This window comes from Anser brachyrhynchus, assembly GCF_964034855.1.
Source record: "Anser brachyrhynchus genome assembly, chromosome: 3".
Taxonomy (NCBI): domain Eukaryota; kingdom Metazoa; phylum Chordata; class Aves; order Anseriformes; family Anatidae; genus Anser; species Anser brachyrhynchus.
The window spans coordinates 38,795,305-38,818,719 of record NC_137696.1 but is presented as its reverse complement, the minus strand read 5'-3'; the positions used below and the strand labels follow the sequence as shown (position 1 = coordinate 38,818,719).

The window sequence follows — 23,415 nt, the reverse complement described above, 5'->3', positions numbered from 1 at the left end:
TGCATTGGAAAACATTACTTTTTTTTTTTTTCTGATGCAGTAGCTGAATTTGCACCCAAATGAAAATACGACTCTTGAGTATTTTTATCTAAGACTAGCTTGCTGTTAAGATCTCCAGTTTTTTTGTAGGGTTGTGCTAGGAACCTTACCAATTGGATAATCATTCAGTAATACCAATGCAAAGGCATCCCAGAAGCTTAGGTCTCAGAAGGAATTTGCATCCTTCAGCTCTTACTACCTTTTGCCTTCACAAATCTGAGCTGTCTTCCCTTTGGTGTCTTAAATGACAAGTAGGCTCAGGGGATCTGAAGTGCCAGTCTGTGGGAGTTCTTCCAAACTCCATTAAGGATACAAGGAATGCATCCAGAATTGAAGTCTGTCGTGCTTTCAATATGCAGTTTTTCTTTAGACAAATAGCTACATTCTCTAACCTCTAGAGAGAGAGATGATTTTGTCAATTATGTTGCAATATTGGCAAGAACCCTCTGTGCTCAATAAAATTTCTTTAATTTTATTGTTTCTTCCAACAGGCAGAGTTCTAGAAAGCTGTTAAGACAAAGCCAACACTAAGAAGAATTTCACAACTTTGTGTGATTTGTTGTTTGTTGGTGTTTTGTTTGCTCTTTAAACTATATAGAGGCCAACCTCCACCTCTTGGTTCAATGCTGAATTATCCCCATAGTGTTTTGGTTTTTCTCCTTACATCAATTTGGGTTCACAATCCGTCTTGCAGGTTTTGTACTGTTGAAGTATATGGTTCTTAGATAACAATATTATGTTGTTTCATCCTGAATCTTTTCTTGCAGGTCATTCACAAACATTTTTACTTGAAAAGAGTGGAGATCATGGCTCAGTGTGAGGAGTGGATAGCAGACATACAGCAGTACAGCAGTGACAAGCGGGTAGGCAGGACCATGTCCCATCATGCAGCAGCTCTTAAGGTGAGACTTGCTTTTAGAATTTTGTTCTGTAAACCAAGACCACAACTGTTGATGAAACTGCATAGCAGCCGAGTTTTATAATAACAGTGATTTAAAACCAAACAACAACAAAAAACACTAACAACTTCAAAATGTGTAAACAAACTGAAGTTTGATGACTGTCATGAGATAAAGTGAATATGCAGGCCCCTTTGTTGGTATTTTTTTCTACAAGATTTTTCTTTAGTTCCTATCCTACCTATTTTTCCTGTAAATACTTATGTAAGATATAAAGGGTTGATTTTTAAGAATTGGCTTGCTTTTTGTTTATGATAAAATTGTTGTACATGTAACCTTCGCTACAAGTAGAGCTTACTTCCTGGCCAGAAAACAAACTTTTGGGATAGATAAGCACAGTTATTAAACCATGATCCATTACTTTATGCATTATCCTTTATGTTTTATCCTGTGTTCTAAAAAGTTTTATCAATATAGTTGTAATTATTTAAAAGTTTTCCTCCTTCCTAGCCAAGTATTATCAGTTGTGTATTTTGTGTCTTCCACGTGGACAACAGACCTATATACAAACTTCTTTTCATGTAATTAAAATTGTAATTTTGATTTTTTTTCCTTCCCTTGAGGAATAAGAAAAATTGTTAAGATTTCTTTTTGCTATTGCTATACCTTGTGTCCTTTGAATATGGCTGGTCTTCAACATGGAGTTACTGTGAGTTACTGGAGTTACTCTGATCACAGAGCATAGATGTAACTCAACTGCAAGTGAAATAGCATAACATTTATACTGATAAACTTATTTGCTACAGTTCTGTTTGCTGCCTTGAATTTGTCCCCAATAGCACCTGCTGGCTACTGGCAGTATAAAGAAAGTATCAATCCAGAAAGGCAGAGAACTATGAGAAAAGATTATCCAAGCAGTGAAACAATACATTGAAACCCTTTCTACTTGCTCCTTTTGTTGCCTTCTATTCTCTAACACTGTGAAAAGCAATGTTTTAACTTTGCTCTTCAGCACTGATTTCTTTTTTGTATATTCAGCGTCACACAGCTCAGTTGCGGGAAGAACTTCTAAAACTTCCCTGTCCTGAAGGACTGGATCCAGATACTGATGACTCCACAGAAAAATGCAGTGCCACAACAAGTTCAGAGGAGACGATGTTGCACGAACAGGTTAAACCCAGCAGCAGTAAAGATATCCCCCCTGATTTCAAGTTATGAGTTGCATTGACATGGACTTTCTAGACACAAAGGCTTTGAAGCACAAGCCAAATATGTCAATATTTGTATGTAAGAAGCTAATTATGTAATAGGCAATGAAATTGAAACTATACTATGCCCTTAAGGATATACAGTTTAATTCAAGATGATCTTTTATTTACCTGTACAAGAGTGTAAACTTTTTTGTGCTTTTATTTTTCAATTGTGAGAACCACTGATTGGTATGTTTAAAAAGTTATGTATACAAGAAATGGATAAATCACTGATATATAAGGGAAACTACCTTAGGAAAGAATGTTTACTGAATGTTTATTATTTTTTTTTACTTGTAGAGTGAGGGCGGTTGTAACAAAGAATATATATTGGTCATTCTTACAGCTACTATTTAAAGTCAGAAAATTTTCACTGAATTTGATAGATTTTACGTTTGGCCATATATTCATGCTCATATTTGATTCTAAAGAAAACCTCCTGTATACTTCAATAAAAGTTAAATGGACATGATCCCTCTTTTATGATTTACTGGTACATTTTTTAAATAAACTGCCATAAAATACGTTATAGCTGAAAACTTGCACTTGTATGACTGAATTCATTACAGTCAACGTATTTAATTTTATGCTTACTAATTCTAAAATGCAGACGAAATAAATGCACATGGTTTTACCTCATGCCAAAATCTGGACTTCTGAATTCATCTTTTGTTTAGCTAATTTATGCAAACTAACAGTATTCTAAATTTCTTAAGGGCTATTCTGGAACAAAGTCTTTTCTGTTGAAATGTCTGATTTTTACATAATGACTGTACTTTAAGTACTGACAGGGGCTAATGACATGCCATGCAGCAATCTTACCGTGCTGTAGTTCCTACTGTACAGGCTTAGTTCCAATTTTATACTTGCAGCCACGGGTCCCTACCTAAAAAGAGTGAGGGATTTGGTTGATTCAATTATCGAGTCTCGCTTTTAACATAACATGCATTACTATCACTGTTCTTAATTTTTAAGTAGTCCTTGAAGGACTAAAAAGTTCATACTGGTATTACCTCAGACTAATGATCTGTTGTATTATTAATACTATAAATCAGGCAAAAAAAATCTTTTTTTGTTTTCTATTTGTTCTTTGTTTATAAGTATCACGCTGGAATTTTTTCACTTTTTGTTTTACAATGTATTATTTCTAATCATTAAAAGTGGCACCAACTGAGGTCGTGTTCTTATGCTGGTGGTTAAAAGACGTGAATAGTTCTGACCAAAGTACAATTTTTCTGTTTTGTTCATATAGTGTGTTATTCCAAGGCCTAACCTGATATCACATACCTTTCAAAACAGCAACTTACACACTTCTTTGTTACTTCAGGGACTCCTTAGAAAGCAAAACAAGCAGTTCTGTGCCATACGTTTATAAAACAGTTTATGCCACATAGTCAACATGTTAGACCTTTATCAGTGTTAAAACAGCGCTGCAGATCTCTAGATTGGTTTTTATTTACTACTACTACTGTACAAAGGGACTGTGATATTCTTGTAAAGGCTCCAAAAGCAAAATTACCCACTAACTTGCAACTATATTTAAGTTGGTAGATTCCATTAAAGCTCTTCATTTAGTACTTAAACTCTTTTTATAAAATCCTGGCACTTGTACCAAAAAGAAACGTCCAGTATAAGATTCCCCCTTATACTTAAAGATGTTTTTTAATCATTAAAAAACCCACTAGAATAAAAAAAATACCTAGCTTGCATTGATCAGCCATTAATAGGGCAGATAACATGCTTGTATCATTTTCTCTAGGCTGTATTTATGGGACCAAAGCAATGCTAATGTGCAGTCACTGCTGTTTACATCTGCCTAATTAAACAGCTGCATGGGAAATTAAACTCTAATTTGTATCCACATACCAACTTTTTTGCTCCAGCCTTAGTGCTGTAGAGCAATATGGTACCAAATTAATTCACTGATTCAATCCTTAATAACTTGCAAATATGTGAGTAAACTGTAATCCTGACAACAGATGCCAAATAGGTATTTTCAGATATATATATTTTTTTTTTTAGGTATAACACAGGGTAGCTACATCACTTTGCAGTAAAATCTTACTAAATTCTGAGGCATGTTGACAACAGACATGGCTAGTTCTCATACCTCTCAAAACATCAATTCAGGCACTTCTGTGTTACTTCAGGGAATCCTTAAAAAGCAAAGCAAGCATTTTTTAACCATTTACCCTAATCATTTACCATCAAATTCAGTAGAAGCCTGTATGGGTCGAGTTCAGTGCGATGGTTAGAAATTGCGACTTGTTTTTATGATGCTTTCTTCTAGAAAATCTGGAAAAAAAGAAGTTAAATACATTCAAAAGCATAAAAGGCAAACTGCTAATCGGAGCTTTATGGAATTTTGCCCCTTGTTTGGTACTACCATAGGCCCGATTCACCACTGACCCCCTTCCCGTGCTGTGCAGTGTGCTATCATGCACTGTCACCAGCAATGGGAACGCCTGTAGCCATCTTCCAAAGGAAGCGCACCCCGTGTCACAGCCCATAGTCCTTCCTGCAGTGTCACAGGCCAGCACTAACACCAAGCTTCTCGCTGACTGACTCCATCTCCGCTATCTACGAAAGAGGGAACAGTGCAACAGCCACCAGTGAGATCCCGCACACAGAGAGAGCAAACCAGTCGGTACAGTCATCGCTAGACATAAAGCACTTCTATTTTGCAGCTCTGGACACAGTACAATTTGCATACTGCCATGAACGCTACCTCTGCAAGATGTGCTTCCTTTGAATAGAAGGTGTGCTCTACCTGTATGGAGTGATGCTCTTCTGTAATTCTACCACACCCGTGTAAGAAGGAAAAAAAAATAAATCCAGAGACAACACCCAAGAAAACCCAACAAAAGATAGATACGAGAATGCTGTGCACAACTTCACATTTCACTCCGATAATTACATTTTAGCTGTTTAGGTACTAAGAGAATAAAGTGTGGATGAATATAACCTGTCTGGGGCTATGTCAGCCTGCGTGGTGGTTGGTTTTCCTGTTGCTTTTTGTGCTCTCAGCCTCTCACTTAAATTCAAGGTAGAGATTGTGCACCTGTCAAGGAGATGACTTTGCAGGAGGTAAAAATTGTTCCAGCCCAGGTAAGGCACTGGACTACTGATAGCGGGTAGAGAGCTTAAATGTGGGCCTGTAATCAGAACTGTAGTTGAATAATGATCTATTAAACAGCAGTAGAGCTTCAATTCTTTACTTGGAAAAAAATAAGGAAGCTCCCACACAATACAGTAAAGAAATATACCAAGCAGAGGTTAAATTGGCTAAAACCATCATAAATAATGTAGTATATCAAATATAGCACTCAGGTTCTGGCAGGAACCACAATGTTCAGAAAACATGGCTCCAATACAGTATTTTGTCCCCTGCACTGTGCAATTTATACATAGGATGCTTATTAGGGGAGCTTTTCTTCCCCAGCACTTCTGCTGTTACATAAACCATGTTCTATTTTACATCCTCAGGCAAATGACTTGATAGGCGAACCACCATATTATTAATTTACTTTGTTTACCTGTAAGTATCTGAACAAAAATCCAGCTGACCTACATTTAAGCCAGGACTACACTATGTCGTGCCATTCCCTCTAAAGAAAAATTATTTAGGCTTAGGTTTTTACCTGGAGTTGCTCTGGCTTGTCTGTCATTTTCTCCTCCACGCTGCCTGTGTATTAGTGGGTGTTAGAAGTGTTCTTTTCTTCTGTCCCCAGAAGCCAGTCACCATCATGTGGACTCACCTCCCTGGACTGTCAACTCCCTGTAGATAGAAATTAGAAGGATTTTTCAATGGAAGGGAGACTAAGATTTACATTTTTCTTAACCTAAGGAACAAGTATAAGGCACATAAGCCATTTCAGGTATATGCATCACATATTTATCACATATATATGCATGTATATACTTATACCTACATTATGTTAGGCAGTTATTTGTGATTGAAAAACAGTTTTCTGAGCATTTTCCCTCTCTTTTCCCATAAATGCTCTTAACATAAGGAGAAAGGCTCAAGCATTTATATTGAAACAGGAGCTTTCTAAAGTACATTAAGCTGAATGTTGTAAAAGTAATTTCCATATTTACTAAAACAAATCGTAGGTAAAAACATTTCATTCTCCGTAGATTTTGTTCGTGCCACTGTTTTATTCTCTGGAACACAGGTGTAGAAAATATAATAGCTACCCACTGAATTACTACAGTAGAGCTCCAAAATAATCTCACCACTGCCTCTGTTCCTAATAAAGGTTCAAAGAAAACGAGTTCCAATATACAATGCTCTATCTCGATTAAGAGGGTTCTGCATGTTGTGACCTGTCATCTTTACAGGCAATAACCTCCAATCTTCTATGCTTTTTGCCTCAGAAGCAACTTTTTGGCCTTTGAGAAGTGCTAACCTGGTCTACTCACCTCTCTAGCTATATTAATTCTACTCCTTTACATTAAAATTATGCATAAGATCTGTATCATTTGATGATCTCATCCTCAAATGTCTAGAGAGAGTATTAATGCTAGAGCTGGTAACATTTCTCTAACTCATACAGCAAAATCTTGTATTTAAGGTTGTCCAGGTAAAAATCTGGAAAGGAAAGAGACAGATTTCTGCTTCTGATGATAACTGAATTAATCTCAGGAACCAGTGCAACAGAGCCCTAAGAAAAAAAAATCTCTGGGGAGTAAGAAAACACAAGTTTTTGTCACCTTCTAAGACATTCAGAAATGAGATAAGCACGGTGAGACTTGCACACAAGTTAAATCTTGACAGCAATGCTCAAAACTATCCTTATACCAAATATATGCTTACAAAAACAAACAAGTAGGTTCATCTACTGAGGTTGCTAGAGCAATGAGTCAGATGTGCCTTTATATGAGGAAAAGAATTAAACCTCATCAGGAACGGCAGAACTGACATTCCGAAAAACTTCAAAGCCGTTTGCACTTCTTACTGGTTCTCAAAGCTCCTACCATAGCTCCCTGTGTTACGGTATAAAAACCTGGGCATGCTTTCCAACACGTTCCCAGTGTTGTGCTCCATACTGCCACCTTAAGCACTTGCTGCATTTTTTTCCTATTTGCCCTGGACCTCCAGTCATCATTCTCTTCCTCTCCTCCAGCCCCAGCTCAGCAGCTACGCACCAAGCCTTCTGTGGTTCTTCAACTCTTTGCATAAAGCAAACGGGTATAAAAGCAACCAGATCCCACATCCCCAACAGCAAACAGAGGAATACAATTTTAAAAAAATTAGAAGTATCCCTCCCAATGACAAAATTAAAGAAAACTAAAATCTCATAATTAAAAAAAAATCCCTTTGCCATCTTTATAGAATGCCTCTGATGCTTCATTAAACATTTTCTCATTTAGCAGAGCAAATGGGAAAAACGTGTTTTTTTTTCTTTTTTTCCCCCATTTTTTCCGTTTTCTTTCAGATATTTAAACAAGTGTGTCATTCAGGGAAAAAAAATAAAAACACCAACAACAAAAATGTCTAACACCGTGCTCCTAGATAATGATTTAGAAGTCCCCAGAACTTCTGTTCTCTCACCTTGAGATTACAAGCTAGTTTTCAGATACCGAAAACCTTTGCGCTTAATATAAATTAAGAATAACCATACCGATGGTAACTTCCCAGACAGCATACCTTCTGTCTGTCCAATTTCCTTTGTTAGAAACCACTGGTAATAATAATTGTTTCTAGTTACCATTTTAAGCAGGTTATGAGAGGGTAGCAATGAGCCCGACACCTCACAGCCGTACAGCACAACTCTTAGGCCGGAGTATGAGGGCATGTCTTTAACGGCATGAGGGGTACCGGTACGGTTTGTTTAGGACATAATGAGGCCGTCATTGTTACACACACACAGCCAGCCTAGCCAAGGCTAGGCCTGCTCACATTATGGAAGCCAGGGTGCCAGAGCCCTAGGCAGGCTCATTGGGAAGCATCCTCCAGGCCGCGCGTCCCAGCCCACATTCCGGCCCTAGCTACAGTTCAAGCTGTCCTGAAAACCTCGCAGATGTTTGCTGGCAACGTACTGAGCAATGGTTCAAGAGGAGACAGTGGTGGCACGGCAGATCAAAGACTAACACCAACAGCAGGATTGCTGAAAAGGAAATGGCAGCTCTGCCAACTGGAGCCATCCTCTCTGCTCCCAGGTTGTCACTGCAAATCTCTGCTGGGTTTCCAGGCAGTTTCAGTGAAATTTGTTGCAAAATACAAAATTCACAGGGGCTGGTCCTCAGATCACCAGAAGTCACAAGAGAAATCATACAACCATCTGGCTGACTGAATTTTGCCATAGCATGTGGGCTTCTGGGCAAGTCCCAGAGCATTGCAGAAACCTCAGACCAGGAAAAAAAGAAGTTCTTCTGGATTCAATTCAACACATCTCCTGTCTGCCTCTTGGTCACTGAAGGCAACAGAGTGTGCAGCCAGGTCGCACAGACTCTGAAACACCTGCTGTCATGTGGCTCCCTGGGAGGCTTTAAACATTAGCAACACGATGGGTTTAATAGAGACCACCTGATTCACGCGGCTGAACAGGGAAGGCAAGGGGGGAAAATTAGATCCAAGTGATGATTTAGCTCAATACAGACTTCACTCTGGCTTAAAAAACAAATGAACAAAAATAAATAAATAAATAAAAGCTACACATGCACACTTGGTCACAAACAATTGCTGTTGATGAAGCAAATGGAGACTGAAATAAAGGTACTCGAGAACAAAATACCCGTTTGTATCTGCACTGCCTACTGATGTGTTAAACCTCCTTCCACTCTTTTCTAGCTATTCCTCTAAGGAAATCATTCACATTAGAAAACAAATAGCCAGATGAACAAATGACACACAGCAGGGAACTGAACGTCAATAACCACAATCAGAGGAGAACCCAAGCCATTTAAACAAAGAATAGGAGAACAGTACATGGTTCTTGACAAACAGCTATGTAATTCAGGAAAGATGGTTCTATTTGTAGAGCTCTCAGAAGTCTACTCTGCTGGCAGAAATCAATGAAGGGCAGTGCTGAAATTCCAAGACTGGATATAGAGAACTGCAACAGCATCCTGTATTACTGAAGGTTCTAATTCAAGACATGGATTAATCATCTGAATAACAGGGATGCTACGCTTCCCTGTAGTTTCATGCAGCTTCTGATAATGCTGTCTCCTGAAAATGGTAGTCTGACTTGTGTGTGTTTTTGTTACTTTAAATACACTTTTGCTTTTACTTGCAAATTTTCAGAATGCAACAGCAAGTGATTTTCCATTGCCAGGCGTGCCCTCAAAGTCAGTTGCCCAGTCAGTGTCACAAAGGACAAACTATAACAGTAAATTCATCCAGTTCTCATTTTCCCCAGCTAGTTCATTTTCCACATTTCAACACGCTGACCTTCTATGCATCAAAGCTCCACTGAGGCGTCAGAACAGCACTCGGTGCCCTGGCATTCATCGCAGCCTGTGACTGTAAGCCCTACCCGCCACAATCTGGGGTCCCGCAGCAAAGCGTGAGCTGTTGTACAGAAATTGTTCTACATCCATTCCCAAATGCTACATCCTGTGACTGATGAAGGGTTTCCATGCAGAGTGAGCTGCCAGCAGTGTTTGCCTCAACCTTTGCTTTCTTTTTATCAGACAGAACTCATGCCATAAGCCTTCTGGAGAAAACACCACTATTTACATTTTTCCTAAGTGTAAGTATTTCCATGCTTAAAAAGCTTTTGCCTTAAAAGTCTTTGGGTTTTCAGTCAGCATATGGAAAGAAAATGCTTTATTTTAATAGTTTAATTCAAGATCAAGAAAATGACTGGTGGCTGAAAAAGCACGAGAGGCTTTTTCTCAACCTGACCATAAACCAGACAAAATGGTAAGTTCTAACTCTAGAAATCTTTAGGCCATAGCCCCCCATTCTCAAACACTCTGGCACTTCAACACACAAGTATTTAAGGGTATATTCAAAAGCATTTAAGCAAACTGGGCTTACCTATTTGTTTCCTTTAGTATAGTTCATTTTCACACTTAGCAATGTGGAAATTACTCTTTCTACAGTAGGAGAACTACCGAAAATCACTTTCAAATCAATCAACCCTGCACAAAAGACCAACTGCCAATCACACAATTCCTGCGTCACCATATATACAAACGTGCTCTCCAATGATAAGGTGCTAAACTCATCACTTTGCAAAGCTTACTAAAACAGACTGATTTTCTTCAAGCACGTGAATAAGAATACTACATAGCAATTAAGCACAGAAAGCTCCCTGTGCAGTTTCAAAGTATGTCCTCCACCAGGACAAAACACACTGCAGTAATTTTTCTTTTTGTGTGAACATTCATACAGCTACCAGATTTAGTGCAAACAAGAAATACTAACCCTTAAGAACTTTTAATCTTCAGGCTAGAATCCTTCATACCAACGAAAAATCTTTCTGCTCCCAGGAGCTTATTTGCACAGATAAAATAGAAACCAATTCTCTTACCTAAAAATGCTCTTTTTCAGCACAATGCCAAGAAACTGACAGAATATACAATACTTCCAGAGGTTTTACTCAGCATCATTTTCTCATCCTAGCTTACACCTTTGTATTTAACTTGCTATTTATATAACATTAAGGAAGAAGAGAGTTCTGTGTGAAGATGATAGAAACATTACAAGTGCCATTTCAAGGCACATATCAGTAAAGACGATCTGCTCTTTGCTTTCTCATTAGAACACAGTTTTGCCATTCACATGGCCATCCTGTATACCAAGTCCCCTGCCCAAAGTCAATCGGATCACAGAATCATAGAAGTGATGACCAGGAGGGACGGCCAGAGGTGACTGCCTGCTTTTCCCCAGTCTGAGCATCTAGCTCCCTCAATGACTATTCACAGCATATGTGATCGAATACCCCTACAATCCTCAATCCTGAAAATTTAGGCTCTGCTTCAAGCTTATTGTTTTCTCCCTTTTGTCTCTAATCCCTGTTATGTAGCGATGTTACTATGGATACCCCACATTTATAGCTTACTTCAGTTACAAGGTGGAATTTGAACATTTTAACTTACTCAAAACCCAAGCCATTTTACAATAGGTGAAGAAAATGGGGAGGAAAACTGAGTAAAGGTCATGTGTCGCTTTAAAAAGGCTAGCCATTTCCAGCTTCTCTCATAGTTGCAGTAAAACCATCAATCATAATAAACTCATTTTGTCTAAAAGCAGAGGTAATACATTTTTCCATGTAAATCACTTCATTGCCATGACAGAATGATGTCAGAGAGTCTAAATAGGTGATCTCATAAATTTTCCTTTTGGAACACTGTTTAGCACTAAAGGTTACAGCAGGGAGGGGCAGAAAGCAAGGGACATGACTGATGTCAGCTGTTGGTGAGAAAAATTTCATTTTAATTTTCATAAAATGGACCTAAATATGATATTGACATAGGAACACTGTTATAGACTGGGAAAATATATATATGTAACAATATTGGAGCAGTAAGAACCCAACACCTTTCTAGAATAAAATTATTTTTATAAAAAACAATTGCAATAAAAATTAACTCTTAATTGTTTACTATCATTCAGCTACTTAAGGACTATTTTTGAGCAATATTTCTGCAGTTCATGTTTACCATTTGTGCACATATATATTAGTTAAACATTATTTAGTTATAACTAAAATTAGTTCTGCATCTAGTTTGGCTATTGTACCTGTATTGGTACAGGAGAGAAACAGCATTCCCCCCCAGACTACAGCAACAGCAAACAACAAAAACAACCAAACTTGCATGAATTGCAGTTTATACTTTAACAAAACTGTGACTATTTAGTGAAATCCTACAGTAGCATGGGAGAACAAATACGTATGGCCTCATGGAGATGGAAGGACTGTCACAAAACCTAAAAATCAAAGCTGCTACTCCCTGTTTCTTTGTATCAGATCTCTCCGAGTCAAGCTTTGGAAGAAATTACTGATTTTGGTTTGATACAAACTATTTTTTTCTATTTGTTCTTTTTTTTTTTTTTCACTTGAGTAACCAAACTGGGGAAAATAGAGGGAAAACTGTGTTTTATGTAGCCTTAATCCCCACTCTTTACTGCAGCAGTGGGTATACTCAATAATCACAGCCCTGCTGGGTAAAGAACAGCAATTCTTCTCTTTCCACACAGTCGATCTAATGAGAGGTGTACTACAGCCCACGCAGACTGGCTGCAATGAGAGAATCAAATCCCCTTTAAAACAGCTATTTCATATACAGACAAATAGAAAGTTGGATAACCCCTCCGCATTTATCCAGCTCTTAAAACGTGTTTCACCGCCTCTAATGAGCACCATGGCTGCAGGGCTGTAGCTCTATCTGCCTCCCAGTCAGCTCCTTTAAGGCCAGCTTTTTGCACAGAGGACATTCACATCTTTTCTTACAAATCAGACACCTCAAAGAAACAAATACCATCCTCCACCACACCTGATCTGGGCAAGAGTGAGCTAACACTTAAAAACATGCACTGGTTCGTTATTTGTTTTCACGTTTAAATTATACTTCAACACCTGACTCCAAAAGAGAAGCAATTTTATCAGGGCTGTTTATTTCTGTTAAATGGTTAGGAAGGACTGATATTTAACGCAAATGCCAAAATCATCCATTTCATCCTGAAGCACAGTGCACAGCAGTGAGGGCTGGCATGACTCGATCTAACAGATCACTGCTGTGGAAATGGCCATGGCCCACTCTTCCTCACTTCCGAGCTGCACTCCTACAGCTGAGCTGCCAGAGGAGCTCTGGTGCCCTTCTCACCTCTGCCACCACTGACAGTGGGATCCCCAGCCTGACGAGACGCTGCCTGTACAAAGAGAAACCTGCCAGGAACCGGAGCCTGCCAAGGAAAAGCTCTCCTTGGCATCAGAGCAGCCTCCAAAGAAGGGGCAGGGGAGTGCAGGTGGAAGCAAGGCAGGTCTCACCACCCTCCCCTCCTGCCCTTTTCAGAGGCCAAGAGCTGTTTGGCCAGCTCAGCTGCTCGTGCAAGTGCAGCATCAGCTCTTCTACCTTGCTGATTTTTAAACTCACTCTGTACCTGTCAGTTTCCTTCTCCGTAACACATATATATATATATATAGAGAGAGAATTTTAATAGATCCTTTAAGAACTTTGATTCATTGTAACAAGACAGTTTCTCAGTGAATTCAACCTAATCCCTTCACCAGTGATATTTATTCATTTTTATTCAGTTTGGTTAGTTCCCCAATTTTAAATTCCTCTAAACGTGCTCTGAAATTTATATTTTGGGTAAGATGTCCTCGCACCAGGAAAACCTTAGTACATAGTACAGGAAAAAACAACAACACGTCCATCGGCAGTAAAGCATTCTCCTGAATACACACAGGAAACAAAGATAAACCTGCCTTTTTCCCTAAGTCTGCTCTCTGTCCAGGAACCCTTCTGCCTGTCACAGGACACGTCAAAAACAAAAACCACCTCAGAGGAAGTGAATCTTTTAAATCTTTTTTTCCCCTCTTTTCTGCACTTCTCCTTCATGAAGAGATTTATACCTTTCTTTGTATGTGGCTGTAAGCCCACTGATCATGACAGAAAAGCAAAATCAACTACAATAATTCTGCTTTGTTCTGATAGAGATGATGTGGTGCCTTTCCTTTTGAGGAACTCTGGTAGGTTTCATTGATTTGTCAATATTGATATGGGAGAAGGGAAAGGAAATATATTAATGCGCAATATCAAGTGTTTGGGATTATCTGTAGCTGCACATCGGTTCAAAGACATCTTGGAGGATGCCACCTTAAATGAGAACTCAGTCAGGATCTAGGTAGAATAACTCCCCAAAACGTGGTCTTTATTGCTGACTCTCAAGAGGCACAACACAGCATCAGATCTGAGAAACACTGACTCAAACAAGTATGAATTCCTCTAATAAATTTAAAACTGTAACTCACTGCTCTCAAGTGCTGTTTCCCTGTGTAACTCCTTTTATCGATTCACAGATTTTTTCCATTCGCTTATCTTACTTTCACCACAAAAAACATTATCAACTTTTCCAATGTTTGCATTATTTTTTCCCTTCTATATTCTCTTTGCTCATGCAAAGCTTGACTTTTTCCTTTAAAAAATGGTCTCTACTGTTAATGTGAGGGCCCCCACTTCAGACTATTTATATAGTGTTTAGTAATTACCTCATACTCAAATGCCTACTTCTCTAACTTTGTACAGCATTTTCTAGGTTAACAAAAGAACTTCACAATTTTCATGAAATCTGTTCCACAGAAATTGTTTTTCAAGCTCTTCATCTTTCTGCCCCTCTTAACAAGAAAATATAAAATGGAATTCAGTAATTGAGAAACAAGGATTCTCCTGAATATGTTAATGTAATGTTTAAGTGATAATGACAAAAGTAACACAAATGAAAAGGGAAATGTACTCAGACATTTTCCATATCACATTCAATTTCAGAACAGACCGCAACTGCCAACCTTGTATTTTTTTTGTAGTTTAAGAAAACCAAGCATTCATACTTTTGTACTCCTCAATGTTGATAAAGGCAGTATATTTTTAAAATTCATACTGAGGCTCATTATCATCTAAAGCCATTGCTAAAAGCTGACAAATTAAACCTGCCAGCTATGGATATATTAAATTCCCCTTAATTCCCTCAACTTACTACATGCTGAAACCCATTACATTCTTTTTTAAACTCACAGTACTTTTGTGTGCCTGTGTGTCTCACTTTAATCATTTTCTGTCAGATGCACTGCAGCAAGCCAAAGAATACCACTAACCAATTTGCAAAACTGTTGTATGCAGCATCTGCTGAAGTAAAATTTCTCTTTCCTCTGTTTCCACCACCTCAGCGACTGCACTGCAGAACTGCTCCAACCACTCACCGGTCACAGGTGACAACTTACTGAGACCTTATTGGAAATCTGCAAGGGCACCATCTGCCCTGTACATGTACTTGACCTATCAGGCTAAGACGGTCTTTATTCCAAAGCAACTAAAGAGGTCTTCTGGAGAAAAAGACGTACACAGGGGCTGTATGGGGGAGTGAGTAGGCTTCACTTGCTTGGAAAATTCTTATGCTCTGCAGTGAAACAAAGTAGACTTCAAAACAGAAAGACAGGTATATTGTCTTGGTCAGCCACTGATCCTCTCATCCGGATGTTAACCTCTACCAGCAATGCTGCCAAAACTTATCAGGCTGTTCTTATGGATACTTACATGGTATAAAATGGTACATGTAATAATTATTTTCCTTGACAGTAACAATAATGGATCAAACCTCTTAAATTTTCACCTGCTCCCCTTATTCACCACATCCTGAAGAAGATACTAGAGTTCTTAATATACACATACGTAAATTGGTAGATCCTGATCCCTCACACAACTACCAACATCCATTTCTATTGTCTATTTACCCTTTCCTCCACAAACTCACTCATGCTACCTTTCACAGAGCATTACTGACAAAAGAAAAGAAAATCCTTCCAGGCTTGTCTGCAGTGCCACTTCTCTGTACTCTCTCTCACCAATTTTCAGTATCCACCATGACAGCTTCTGCAACATACTGATTGTATATAGATGGAGGATTTGTAGCAATTTCCATTATTTACTTTGCATCCAGATCTTTTTATTAAAAAAAAGAAAATCAGACAAGACGCAGCTGTTCACACAGCTGGTTTCTGAAAACAGTATTTTCTCTGCCATTTACTACATTAGCCCTCCATGGCATCTCCAAGTACGTCTTATAACCACCCTATATTCCCATCCGAAACACTGAAAGAGTTTCTGTCAGGCCGCGTAGTGCACTAATAGGCCTTAACAGCCTTAACAGCCCTGACCAGCGTCCACTGGGGCCTCCACACACACCTCTCCTTGGGCTCCGATGCTCTATTTATGGCCTGACCAGAGCCGCCAGCCTCCCTTGTCACAGTGTTGGTCTCCAGCTCAGCCATGGCCTCGCCCAACCCACGGGCCTGGCTTGACGTTGGACCTGCCTCACCACCATGAGCTTGCAGGACGGTCTGGGTGAAGCTGACCACCAACTATGGTTCCGCCTTGCTGGCCTGCTCAGGTACAGCGGGCACGGGGCCCTGGCTGCTGGGGACCCTGCTCTACCCTGCCACCTGGGGGATCCCCTCAGCTCGCGGGCCATAAGTCGCAGCTGGTGCTTACTGTGCCCTGACCATCCTGGGGAAAGAACTGCTAGCCAATGCTTCTCCTCTGATTAAGATTTCTAGGCCCTATTTTAATATACTTCATTAAAAATAAGGAGCTAGCTTTCTGGGCAACGGGTAAGTGAAGTAGTTACTCTGCAGTACTGAATTTAGACTATTAGTTCTCGGTAAATAGGCAAATGTCTTAGCTGAGTTTGTACAGACCCTGCTGTGCCAGTGTGAGAGGCTAATCCTAATATGGGTAAGTAACAATTCAGCTTTGGAAATTCAGAAAGGAAGGGCCTCATCCTCTGCTTTTGTGAGCTAGAAAAGCATTATTGAAATGTTCCCTATTCAAAAGACTATCCACAAATAGGAAAAATTGCAAGCACTCTTATTATGTGAGCACTCTTTGTTTGTAAGCAAAGCCTGAGCCAGTGGCTCTGAACCGCACTGTCAACATCACAGAAAAAGCTGTCGCTGTTTTCTCACATTCAGTGAATGCAGATGAATCGCTTTTAAGAGAAGTCATTCTTGGTTTTGATTTCATGCTGTAGTTTACTCACAGCTTGAATATTATCCTATGTTGGACTTGCCAAGTTTCTCACATTTGAAATGTACCAGCTGCCAAAATTATACCTAAGACCAATGCCTCACACTATACAGCAATATTTATCAACAAGATGTCTCCTTCGTTTTTCATCTAGTCATTTGAAAAATAGGTCCGAGGTTCACTCACAAAAACTGTAAGAAAATTTAAAGATAGGTGCTCCACATGAGAAATCTGGAAGATTTTTACAAGGGCAGATACCCGACTACAGCAGCACTGAAGCATTTGGTGCAAAAAAAGAGGCTACTACTACATTAGCACAAAAAGAAGTAAGCTTTACGATTAGCATTCTTAAAATTTCTTCTATATTTTACTTTATCTTCTTAAAAAAGATGAAGATGTGTTCATCTTCACACATTATAGAATCTGTAAATTCACTCATACCTAGGGAAATCATGAAGACTATCTGTAAAAGTACTGGGATATCATTATTTCTAGGAAGTTAACCTTTTCCTGTGTCTCAGACTACTCTTCCATCTTGAATTGTACTGAAACACATACATGGGGACACACGGTCTCACTTCTAGTTCCAGTGAATAGATAAGCATCATTGGAATGATAAAATTTGGGAACAGGGATAGTGGTTTTATTTGTTCATTCATTTATTAAAAGACAGCTAACATCTTCTAGTCATATTCAGCAAAAAATTTTTCTATTAATTCTGAACAGCTTTGAGATTCCCACAGTACATCCTTTACAGCAGCTACTTTTGGCCGTGGCTGCTGCTTTTTTGCAGTATGAAGGACAAGGAGGAGAAAAGCTTGGCTGGCCTCAAGCCCTTGGTGGGCTCCTTTGGAAGAGAGAGGTTCTTACTGTCACCTACAGTCATTCTTGCCATGAAAGCTGAATTTCACATTTCTCTTGGGTTAAAATGTGAAGCCACCTACAAACTGATTTAGGAGTCCTTCAAGACATACAAATGAATAAACTAGTAATAAAGTATTATTTATATTTACTATTATCTATGTTTCTACAGAAAAGCAACAAGACAATGTTTTAAATTTGACTTCATCTATCAGCCCAGCTCTGATGCCTGAAAGTTTTGTAAATAAATGTTCAAAGGAAACTTAACACTGATTATTTCTGATTGGCTTTAATCCATTACTACTGCTGTAAATTATTGGTCAGCAGTTTTAGTTAAAGTGTGACTCGAAAATAACTTCAAAAAAGGAAATCCTGGCCTCAAACACTCACATGCAGACTGAAGTCCTACCCTCCCTTGTCAGTACTTTTTAAATTGTAACTTATAATTGAGACCTCTTATATAATGAGGAACAAGAATCCCTGAAAGTCACAACTGTTGTCCTGGGTCCAGACAAAGCATTTTAATGTGAAAAGGGAGCAGCCAGTGCTGTTGAACCTGGGAACCACCAGAAAAGTGCCATGTGGCAGCAGCAACTCCAGCAGCAACTTTCAATTTCACTGAAATATATGGTATCTAATGGCAACATTCAGCTGATCTGCACAATGCTAAGTGTGGAGAGAGAATTTTAAAGGCACTATTTCAATTTTTCTTCATATTTCTTTTTTTTTTTAACATTTAAATTATCAACTTTATACGCCTATCGATGATACTACAAATCTTACTCATAACCTCTCTTAAGCCCTACTAACAAAGAGGTTTCATTAAGATTATATATTGTATCCACGAGAAATAAACATCCAAACAATATCATCATCAACTTTGCAATCCAAGGATCTGTGGAGATCTGACTCAACAATGAAAACATAAAAAGAGTTTCATCTCTTGCCCTCACACTTTCTCTCTAGCAAGTACTCTTTTAGAAACTTCTTGTCAAGACTGTGCTAGTACCCAAAGCAAAACAATACATCCTCCATCTTGGAAACTCCAGAACACGTTGACAATAGCTAGCAGTACAATGACAGGCACAGAAAAACTTCACAAAGAAAACAGCCTTAAAGGGAACGAGAACAGATTTACCCGAGGCAAACATTATTCATGACACACATGCAGGAAGCCAAGAGCTAACATGTTCCAACAGTGATGAAGACAACACAATTAAGGGGTAACCTCCAAAATTTGGAATTCCTGAGAGCATATTCCACATCTTCATAGCTAAATCCTAGTAAGTCTTTTACTCAACACACTGCCAGAAGACAGATAGAACTGTCTAACTAGAGAAATGCACCGAGAAATGCAAAGGTTTCTACAGAAATATCAGCATCGGAAGATAATGATATCAACTGACAGTTCAATGCTCCAATAGGTACCAGGGTCAAATGAGTCCGACAGCTTCCTTCTGCAGTGAGGTTATCCACTCATGTAATTCCAAAGCACTTAACATAAAGAAAGAGCAGAATATTCTCAGATTCAGGAAAGAAATAATTGCAAGTTTCAAATAAGTAAATACATAAAACAGAGAAATAGATTAAATTACCACAAAAGCTTAGTGCAAATTGCTAGTGGGGGATTGTAGTACCATGTAAAATTCCAAAAAGTTTTGTAAACATGAAATATAAGACTAAGAAGTTTGTTTGCCAAGAAAAACTTTGAATAGTCTGAAATAAATCTGAATCAAAGTTCCATCTGTTCAATAAATTCCATTACGGGTAGAAAGACTTAGTTGACCTCATAGCGAGTTCAAATGAGTAATTCTAGGCACAGAGCAACAAGAACATATACAGCAACCTAACTTTTCATTCCATGATCCCAGGGCCAGCCAAGTCTCTGTACATCAATCCAATCTTCCTCATCCTTCCCCAGAAGACATCAGCATGAATTACAGTCACAAATTCTGTCTCAGAACTGAAATCTGGAGATTTTAAGCTATGCATTTTTATTGATAATTATACTGCTAATTGCGGTACAAGACAAAAGTAAACTCTGACAGTGACTTACATTGCCAATGATAACAGAATTTAGCCTAAAAGTAAGTACATGGATGCTATGGCACTGGAAAAACAGTAATAAAATTAAGTGCAAAAAGCCACATCACACAAACAGAAATTAAGAGACAAGAAAATATACTGGGAAAAGTAAACACTTTGCAAATTTGTGTTCTGTGAGAGGAAATTTTAAGGATCCTTGTGATAAAACTAAATCAGTAGTTCGGCAAGCACAAGAGTTAGTGAGGCCTGGATTCCTACTGATTTGTGTCTCAGCTGACTGCAAAACTGAACTGAAGCTTTTCCTGCTCTCAGGGTATTTAATGGTTCCCCAGGCCCTTTGCCCCTTCCTCCCCTGCCCCAGGTTGAGTTCTCTGTTATATGATAATACAAAAGTTTTCATGCAGGACACAGCAACTGTGGGTGGCATGTTTCTCTCCTCAGCTATGCACGTTTTCAGAAACCTAGAAAAACCTTAAATGATCTTAGAAACAAGCTATGCCTCTGTTTAAGTTTGGCTGAACGTGGCCAGTAGGTTCTGTATATACCAAACAGGGACAGTCAGCAAGACCAGACTACATAGATCTATTTTCTCTAGGAAATCAGGCTAGCAAGAGCAGTACTATGGGGGCTGGATAGTTTCTTTCTGCTCCTTTACGTTAAGCGGTCTGTTTCTTTTCAATCATATGTAGGACTAAGATGTTGGTATTATCCCATTATTGGGATTTGTCGATATGCTTTTATATATCATCATCCAATAAACTGTAAGGTCTATTTATTTAGGCAGTCAGTCTGAACACTCTGTTATTAGTCCAAGTTTCTGGCAGGATCTTTTCCTGGAGGTTAAATGGCATCTTTCCAAATTGCACCTTGGCAGGGATTTTGGCTGTGCTTAAACCCATGAGGTTTCCCTCTTTTTGTATTCCTAAGTCATTATGCAACAATAAAATTTTTATGATACCTAATGTCTTTGAATTTTACAGAAATTATTTTCATAGTCTGATGATACTACAGTTTATAATGTCTTTGAAATTTTACTCCTTCATACTACATTACTTACCAACAAAGCCAAGGCTTTACGTTGTGACAACAGGTACTCTGCATGCTGAGTGTGGAACTTTCCTACAATACGACAGTGTGTGTTATGGTATCAGTCCTTACCATAAGTAATAGCAGAGATTACAGTAATTGCTACATTTTTTTAAGCTTGTTTGCAAAGGTTAGAATAATGCAGTAATATCTAAAACCAGCTGAGGAGTCTAAGCTGAGGCAAGAAAGGCTAAAGTTTTGATTTATAGCAGTTATATAGCAAATTCTAGAAATATTTCTAGGTAACAGAGGCGATGAAGAATTATGGTTTTGGTTCTATGGTTCCAAGGCCAGTTGTTTAAATTAGCTGCTCTTTCTCTTCCCCCAAGAGCAACTGTGCAAGTCTGAAGCAGTTAAATGATTCTTTGTTTGGAGTTTTAGTCTGAACATTCTTATGAACATTTAAAATTACCTATTTCTGACTGCCATAAAACAGAAATGTACCATACGCTATACTAATAAATATGAAGCTTCCCTTCTATTAGGCCTATGCACTTGAATGCAGAGACAGAACAAGGGGGTTGGAATGCCTGCACACTCAGTCATTAAAGCAAACAGGGGACACATTCAAAACTCAGTTCATTTGTCAACCTGACAGCAGCTGGAAGATTTCTGCATACAAAATATAGGAGCATCTGGCTATCAAGAATATTTAAGACCTTACCTATTGATCTCTTTCATCTGCTTAAATGAATTCAAGATGTTAACATGCCTAAAATATGGTGATTAAACATTCCATGCATATAAACCTCAAATCCCAATAAGCAATAAGGAGAAGATGATACAAATACTGCTAAACAAAACCAGCATCAGAGATCCCAAGTAACTGATTGAAAACCCAGAAAGACCAGAAACTTGACTGCCAGGGGATGGGGGGGAATTGTGTACATTTTATGAATTTGTCAAGAAGGACTAGAAGGATAAAATCATTGTAAGACAAGATAAGGAAGTAGAAGAAGATGGGAAAATTTGTTCATGATTCTATTTGATGTTTAAAAACAAAAAGATCAAGGCAATATTATTTATTATGATAAGTTAGGTATAACTTCTTTAACTAGGACCTATGGGTTCTGCAAAACTCTGACTTTGCATACCAAATCTCTACAGCAGATTCATAAAAGTTAGAAACTGGAGGGCTTCACAAATATGCAAATAAATTAGTAAAGTACTCTTTACGTTTTATTTTTTTAGAGTATAAGCACTAAAATAAATAAAAATATATAATTATACAGCTGCATCTGGAACACTGTCCAGTTTTGGGCCTCCTGCTAAGAGATAAAGAAAGATCAACAAACTGGAGAGAGTTCACCTGAACACTAAGGCTGTTAAAGGCACATGTTGGACAAGGAGAGGCTAAGGGCACTAAGCTTGTTAAGCCTGCAAAAGCAAAGTAACAGCAGTCTCTTCTGATAACTAAAAAAGTGTTAATGAAAATATGGAACCAGATTCTTCTCTGAGGTTCATAACTAAGGAACAAGAGGCAACATTCACATGATTCACAGATCCCTTCAAAGTTAGATTTGTCCAGATATATTTCATCTTACTCAAGAAGTTTTAAAATTCACTACATCACAGAATTTGTTCCAACAATTTCAAGGTACAAAGAAGAGACTATCAGAAGAAGGATGTAGCTTTAAAGAGGTACTTGGGAAAAAAAAGCATTTTTCTTACATTAGGAAAGCAAGGAAGGTTATCTGACTTTATTGACACATGCTGCTGTGGAAAAAAAAAAACACATTTCTTCTGATGAGAGAAGTTAAAGTTTATTTTATAGTCTTCACAGGTAAGTAACAGCTTAAGTTAGAAACAATTGGGGAGGGGAAAAACAGTATTGTTGATTTCTCATGCACAATAATTTGTGTAAGACTGGAAGTTTGATGTAAGTACATTTTCATCTAAGTAAATTTTCAATAGTTGAGTCATTCTTATAAATTTGTCTTTTGAGATCATCCAGATCAGTTTCCAAGACCATGCAGAGAAACATAAATACATGCTGCTTGTGAAGTTTTCTATAAATCAACCTATATTGCCACACTAAGTAGGCGTCTTATATAAGACACAAGCCTTATCTTACTTTTATTTATTCATTTTTATGAGAACAAGATGAAAATGAAGTCCCCAACACCTACTTCCATTCTCTCATTAGGAATTTAACTACAGCAAGGATGCTATCTTTATCCTATACCTCTCTACCATTTTCAGTATTAATACTGAAATTTTATGGCTTGAAAATGAGATGTAAATAGAAACTGCTATTATTCTATGTCCAGAACAAAGAGTGACATTAAAGGAGAATCTGTTCACACTAGAAGCCAGACTAAATTAAGTCTTGACCTATAGCACACTGTGATGCTATCAGAATCTGGCTCTGTGCCACTAAGTCTCAATGTCATCTCTGTAATCTACATTGAGCTATTAATAAAATTAACTTATCTGTAGAAAAGAAGGAAGCAAGAAACAATTGTTAAAAACCATTCTAAGTTTACAGAAAAGTAATAAAGCAATCTTTCAGTAGATGAAACACCTAATGCAAT

The 23,415-nt window shown here is 38.3% G+C and overlaps 1 protein-coding gene and 1 long non-coding RNA gene across 11 annotated transcripts in view; one reads left to right on the top strand and one right to left on the bottom strand.

The window, feature by feature from the left end:
- Window positions 1–2,658, top strand: part of BIRC6 (baculoviral IAP repeat containing 6) — a 178,094-nt gene extending 175,436 nt beyond the window's left edge. For all 9 annotated transcript variants that reach the window (XM_080588416.1, XM_080588413.1, XM_080588411.1 and 6 more), the window contains 2 exons: window positions 807–941; window positions 1,977–2,658. In XM_080588416.1, coding sequence (XP_080444542.1) covers window positions 807–941; window positions 1,977–2,156 — 315 coding nt within the window. In that variant the 3' untranslated portion in view covers window positions 2,157–2,658. The remainder of the gene's footprint in view (window positions 1–806; window positions 942–1,976) is intronic.
- Window positions 833–23,415, bottom strand: part of LOC308193594 — a 30,218-nt gene continuing 7,635 nt past the window's right edge. Inside the window, exons 3-6 of one of the 2 annotated variants that reach the window (XR_013949800.1) lie at window positions 5,830–5,966; window positions 4,394–4,483; window positions 3,011–3,074; window positions 833–967 (exon numbers count right to left, since the gene is read on the bottom strand). This is a non-coding gene — a long non-coding RNA (uncharacterized lncRNA). Of the gene's footprint in view, window positions 968–3,010; window positions 3,075–4,393; window positions 4,484–5,829; window positions 5,967–23,415 lie in introns of those variants that run through there. The other variant, XR_013949799.1, reaches the window with a different exon arrangement.